The 6,198-nt window shown below is 39.6% G+C and overlaps 1 protein-coding gene across 1 annotated transcript in view; it reads left to right on the top strand.

Moving 5' to 3' along the window:
- Window positions 1-2,896: 2,896 nt before the first annotated feature.
- The window catches only part of stau2 (staufen double-stranded RNA binding protein 2), a 103,868-nt gene continuing 100,566 nt past the window's right edge, over window positions 2,897-6,198 (top strand). Inside the window, exons 1-4 of the mRNA XM_042510548.2 lie at window positions 2,897-3,029; window positions 4,902-5,109; window positions 5,413-5,543; window positions 5,771-5,930. Coding sequence (XP_042366482.1) covers window positions 4,911-5,109; window positions 5,413-5,543; window positions 5,771-5,930 — 490 coding nt within the window. The 5' untranslated portion in view covers window positions 2,897-3,029; window positions 4,902-4,910. The remainder of the gene's footprint in view (window positions 3,030-4,901; window positions 5,110-5,412; window positions 5,544-5,770; window positions 5,931-6,198) is intronic.

Below are 6,198 nucleotides of genomic sequence, written 5' to 3'. Positions count from 1 at the left end.
TTCAACCTTGGTTTGCACAATGTTTTTATAATGGCTTCTGTGTTGTTTTTTTTCCCGTGGCCTCTAAAAGCCTTTTATGGATTTTATGCTGACATGTTTTAAAACTTAATAGCCCCACTCTAAAGGAAGTGTAGGTCAGTGTAAGGGTGATGACTGCCAAATTCAGAAAGGCAATTGTATTGTGTTTGCCAAAAACTATGTTTGAGGACATGTAAGTCACAGCAATGATGTCCATGGATGGATTATTGAGGGAGCACAGGCCCAGGACGCAAAGTGGCCTGGGCCCCCTTGGCCTTCACCTGCAAAATGTCACCTAAATGAACACATGCTGAACAGAAAGAGACTCAAAATGACAAACGATCAAAAGATGCAAAGGAACTGCAGAGAGACACAAAACAGCTACAAAAACAGACAAAACAACCACAAAGAGACAAAAAAAAACCAAAACAAAGGCAAAACCTCCACAAAGTCTGTGTGTCTTGCTTCAATGGAGGAGAGGTGGTGGGGCCCTTTCTGTATCTGTGCCCAGGGGCCTATTGTTACATTATCCGTCCATGAGAATGGCACAACAATTCACAGTTTAACAGAAAACTGAGATTAGCCAACTGTCTAAATGTATAGTCACACAGTAATGGTCAAGTGTTCAAATCTATCAAGCAACCCTTGCAGTGAAACACAAAAAAAATCCAATTTTATGTATGTGGTGCACACCATCAACCATGTGAAATTACATCTGGGAAACAATCATTTTATTAAGTATTTCATCCAAATTATTTCAGTCAGGTATACACAATATTGGATTTTTGGGGATGGATGCACCCATATATAATATATAACAACTCATTTCCCCACCTAATTTTGGTGATCATCAAGTCTCTTCTGTAAGTGAATTAAAATCATATTATGCATATTCTCATCATGATGGCCCACAGGCAGATGGAGACATTACATGTAATGCTTCTCAATGTATGTAATATTCATTCATTGTACAAAATAATCAAAATACTAAAACTTTGATGAAATGACAGCAAAACGTTTCATGGTTTGTTCATATACACTTTGTCAATCAAAATATATACATATATATAAAAATATTGTTTCGTGATATTGGCAGAAATCAGCATATTGGTCGATTCTGATATTTCATTTTGAAGCCAAAATATCGGCTGATACTGATGACATGCCAATATTATTATGCATAATTTCAGCAGGCTAAACTATTTCAAAAATGGTTTCAGGAACATTAATTTGTTTAGGTAAGTGTAGGAACACTTACTTACAGGCTACAGAGGCAATTACCCTCCTCTTAAGATTTCTTTAACATAGGCCAAACTTAATGTATCTTTTTCTTAATTATGTGTAAGTGTCCATCATCAGTTTGACATTATAAACATTTTATTTTGTATATATTAATACTAAATCACAACCAGTCAAAGGAGAAGGCTTGCCACAATTACACAAGAAAAGGTTAGTGGCACCATCTGGTGGACTTTTCACAATAGTACTCATGCCAAATCTCAGATGATCCACAACTGATTTTCTTACATTTTCTGAGCCCCTTTGATATAAAAGATTCTTACTGGAATTTACAAGGGCCCTCTACAGCTGTGGGACCCCAGTATGAGCACTTATCATTTTAGTGCTGGCTATGGGTGATTTCTTGCACCAAGAACTTGGTGATACACTTGATGGTTTTGAGGTTTGTCGAAGACTCAGCTAAAGGCTATTTTGCTCATGACCGTGTCCCCTTAGAATCCTACCAGCAACAGGGGCTGTTTAATAGGTGATTATGTGCTTTCTGAAGAAAAAACAGTCCAGGTTTTTATAATTAACCTCATTATTAAATTCAACAAAGAAGCTCCCCTGACAAAAAAGGCCATTTTAATATTATTTTTTAATTCTTTATTGACAAACATAAATACATTTATATACCAAGTTTAATAGGTTATAGTTATATTTAGAAAAAGAAATAAAAAGAAAGGGAAAATGAAAATCATCATAACTAATGAAAAAGTTATACAAAATCAAAATATTGCCACAGTTCATGTGAATTTTTTCAAAAATACTGTTCGTCTTAACTACTTTTTTGTTTTTAAGGCCTCTTATTATGGTGCAAAATTGTTTAAGTAATTGTGAAAAAAAAGGGGGGGGATAATAGTTCAAATTCTGGTCTGGAGTCTGCCCATCTCCTCTTGTGGAGGTGTTATTTTCCCCAAAGTAAAAGTAATTGCACAAAAAATCTTTCTCCATCTCCTGGTTTTCAAAATACATAAAAATGTCTGTATCCTGCAGTTGAATTATTTGTGCAGTTTTCCTTCTTATATAAAGTAGAACATCGACCCAAAATATTCTGGTATACATACAGTTATAAAACAAATGATAGATTGTTTCTTCTGCTAATTCACAGAAAGTGCAAGAATATTCAATGACAAGCCTACATCTCCCCAATGTCTTTAATGCTGGATATATTTGATGCAAGATTTTAAAGGAAACCTCTTTATCTTTATCATTAAGACAACATTTCTCAAATAACTATTTTATCATAAAGCGAGACCCAATAGAATGTGGGGACATGTTATGCATTTTTTTCGTCTAATTCGTAAAAACAGAGCCTTATATCATTTGTGCCTGTAAAATGCATCAGTTAAATCAAAATGATTCAATCAAACTGCAGAAAACAAGTCTGTAAAGGTTCATTTCTGCTCTGAATCAAAGTTGCTCAGCTCCAGGCACTGAGGAAGCAAACCAGGACTGAACCATTCCTTTCGCCGCGGGGGTGGCTGATTCATTCAAGATTCACCTCAAACTATAATGATTGCAAATAAGTGGTATGCAAAACGCATCACTGGCCATATAAATGAAACACAATCTTTATACACGAATTATCAAAACCACCAGTCATTTGCCTCTTGTTGGATATTTTTAAAATTTTACTCTGGCAAATAACGTGGTCTGTTCCCTCTTCCATCCAGTTCTCTTTAGTGTTTGCCAATGTCGGAGGTGTAACTGGGGTCTGGCCCTGGACAAAGGTAAAAAATACCCTAAAATATCTGTCCCTTTGTCATCGAGTAGTGTCAAGATTATTCGCCATGCTGTCGCCTTTCCGTGTACCATGTTGCGGTGGACTGAAATGCCCCAGACTTTCGTGGAGGATGGGGCGGTATGGAGATGCTAGCAAGAGGGGTGCTCGGCCGATCAGCCATGATGAGCGTTAACCGGCTAAAGTAGCGTTGCTGGAGGCGGCTAAACAGTGTATATTCATCAGGAGAAATCACAGCGACGTATTCGTGACAGCATGCACGCTTGCCAGTTCTGTTTGTTTGTTTTTGGGAGCTGACATTTGGAGGAAACGCCGTTTTCTCGTTGGTTACGTTAGCTTCCTGCTAAGCTGGACACAGTCGAGGCTGTAATGTAGGTTCAGGGGTTGCAGACAACCCTGTAGCTCTGTCAGTCAACCCTAACGTAACCACCTCCATAGTCAAGTTTCTGTGTAGGTCAACCGTGCATTCGGGTCGCTTTTTAAGCTGTGAGAGAGCATAAGAAAGAGAGCATAAGAAAAGCATGAAAGATTGTGACCCCGAGACCCTCGGGGGCATGCAAGATGCAGTAAGACACATACACAGGGGAAAGTCGATTGCACGTGAAGACTTAAGGTCACAGATAAGAGTAAAAATAGGATTTTATGTTGTGCATATAGTCGATATCAGCTGTTTTGTGGATCTGGCACTGCTCTGTTGTTTACACTGGTCCAGCCAGTCCAGTCCTGGCCCTCACATGTAAACAATGGATACAGTTAACACCTGTAATCATGAATTCAGGGACAAGCCCATGAAAACAGGTGGCATCTGAAAAATCTGAATTTAAAAGCTGTCTGCATTGACCTAACACCTTTCATAATTGAAACTATTGGCTATAGAACAAGATGATTTTATCGTGCACTTTATTCAATTATTTTTGTAGATTGTTTCATGGTGAAATTGATCAAAGTTATCGCCCTGCATTTCAGTGTCCAAGTGCAAGGCACTGAATTTCTCCACACTCCAGGGGTTCAGTTGTGCGTCTGACCCTTTGCTCTGACCTCTGTGGGGATGTGAAAGAATTTCCCTCATTTCCCTTCAGTGTCTGCCACATATTAATTTGAACCAGAACTGAACCATCTTGGCAAGATATTGTGATACAGTTTGTACCTTTTTAATTAATTTATTACATTTTACAAACTGTCCTCATCCTTTGTTGATTAAAAACACATGGTGGTGTATTATGTTACTTATGTTGCGTAGCCACAGGCCATAACCTGTGTAATTGCATTCACCGAAATATTGCATGCATAAAAAGATAAAGACGTTAATGTGTGTTTTGCTAACTTTTACCAGATTGTTGGACCCCCTCAACTGTTCATGTTGATATGTCTGCTTCGTGTAGGCCTCCGTACATCACTTTAGACTCAAATAAAATGTGATTGAACGTCCGTTGTCTTGTTCGGGCTGCTATCACAGGATTCTCTCCTTTTTCCGGGGAGCTTAGCAGCAGTAACATGAGCAAAGCTCCTTCAAATAAAGGTTCATTGTCTGGGTGTATTAGCTGCCAGTGGATCAGAATGTGAGATAGGCCTAGGGCTGCTCAGTTTGAAGTCTGTTCTGCAGGCTTTGCCCACAGAAATTTGTCAAATGACAGCAAACAGCTTGAGATTTTGCAACAACTGGTGTGAAATAATGTGTGCTTGAGTGCATGTGTAGACAGTTGCATACTTTATGATGCACATGTTATTATTGACAGATTTTTTTTAATCAACAACCAACAACAACAACTCCCAGACATAGTGTATTTAAAGTGATTACAGTTTCAATAATCAGTGTGTTCATAAAAAGACTTTACAGTTGTTTATTGTTGTCTGGTTTCAGGAATAGAGCATGGCTCAAGTGAAAGTACAGACCTCAGCACCCCTGGCTGGTCCTGGCCTCTCCCCCGGAGTTCCCCCGACGGCCATGGCCAGCCCTGGATCCCTGGGTCTGCAGTCCTCCGTCAATGGCACAGGCCCGGCCCCCACACCCGCCTGCCCTGCTCCTGCAGTCGGATATGGGGACGCCCCTGTGTCTGCTACATCGCCAGGTAGAATGCCAGCAGAATAGTTTATTTTTCACGATAATTAGTTTAATTTCTAATAAATAATTAACTTTTTGCATCTCACCACCAGTCTCAATTTTGAATTTCCACAGGTGATTCTGCATTTCTGACAAAAAAAATGCTGTTACAACATTTGACTATCCCATTTCATTCATGTATTATGTCACTCAATCAGATATAACATTTGTTTTACCAATACATGATCATTATTCATGTACATAGTTGTGTCTCTGGTACTGTAGCCGTGTTGCTCAGTATAACCATGTCTTCTGTTGTGCTCCATTATAGGCCCGCCCCAGGAGAACATGGCAAACCCTAAAGAGAAAACTCCAATGTGTTTGGTGAATGAGTTAGCCCGTTTCAATAGGATCCAACCACAGTACAAGCTCCTCAATGAGAGAGGCCCTGCACATGCTAAGGTAAGAAATGGGGACATGACACTGAAGTCTAAAACGCATGGGGGAAAAAGGTTTCACTTCAGTAAAACAAGGACATCCAGACAATGAGACTCAAGTTTTGAGTCCTTTTCATTCATGAATATTAGTCATGAAGAATACAGCTCTCACTATCTGGGTTCCAGAGGGATGCTGGTAAAAATGTAGTTGCTATCAGGTAATTTCTCTCCCTCTGGGTGTCACTGTTCCAGATCTTCACAGTGCAGCTGACTCTTGGGGAGCAGGTTTGGGAGGCCGAAGGCACCAGCATTAAAAAGGCCCAACACTCCACAGCCGCCAAAGCGCTGGATGAGAGTGTCCTTCCCAGGCCAGCGCCCCGCTCCCCTAAAGTGGACATCAACAGCAACCCAGGTACGGCAGCCTCAAGAAAAAGTTACTGTATTGTCTACCAAGAATTGGTAGACAATATTAAGCTATTCTGGGCCTAACACTTGTTGCTAATGTGTTAGGCCCAGAATAGCCTATATTATACAGGTGTATATTATACAGCTGTTTTATGTGAGGCAGAATGAATTGATGAAAACCACAAAGCTAGTTAATGTTTATCAGCTCTAAATGTAGGAAGTCATTTTCTCCACTGAATAGATCATTTAAATGGAGACAGCCCTGAATGGAAAGA

The sequence above is a fragment of the Plectropomus leopardus genome, chromosome 21, assembly GCF_026936395.1.
Source record: "Plectropomus leopardus strain MGB_pleo_1.0 chromosome 21, ASM2693639v1, whole genome shotgun sequence".
NCBI classification, from domain to species: domain Eukaryota; kingdom Metazoa; phylum Chordata; class Actinopteri; order Perciformes; family Serranidae; genus Plectropomus; species Plectropomus leopardus.
The sequence above is the reverse complement of the archived record's forward strand: the minus strand, read 5'-3'. Positions and strand labels throughout refer to the sequence as shown.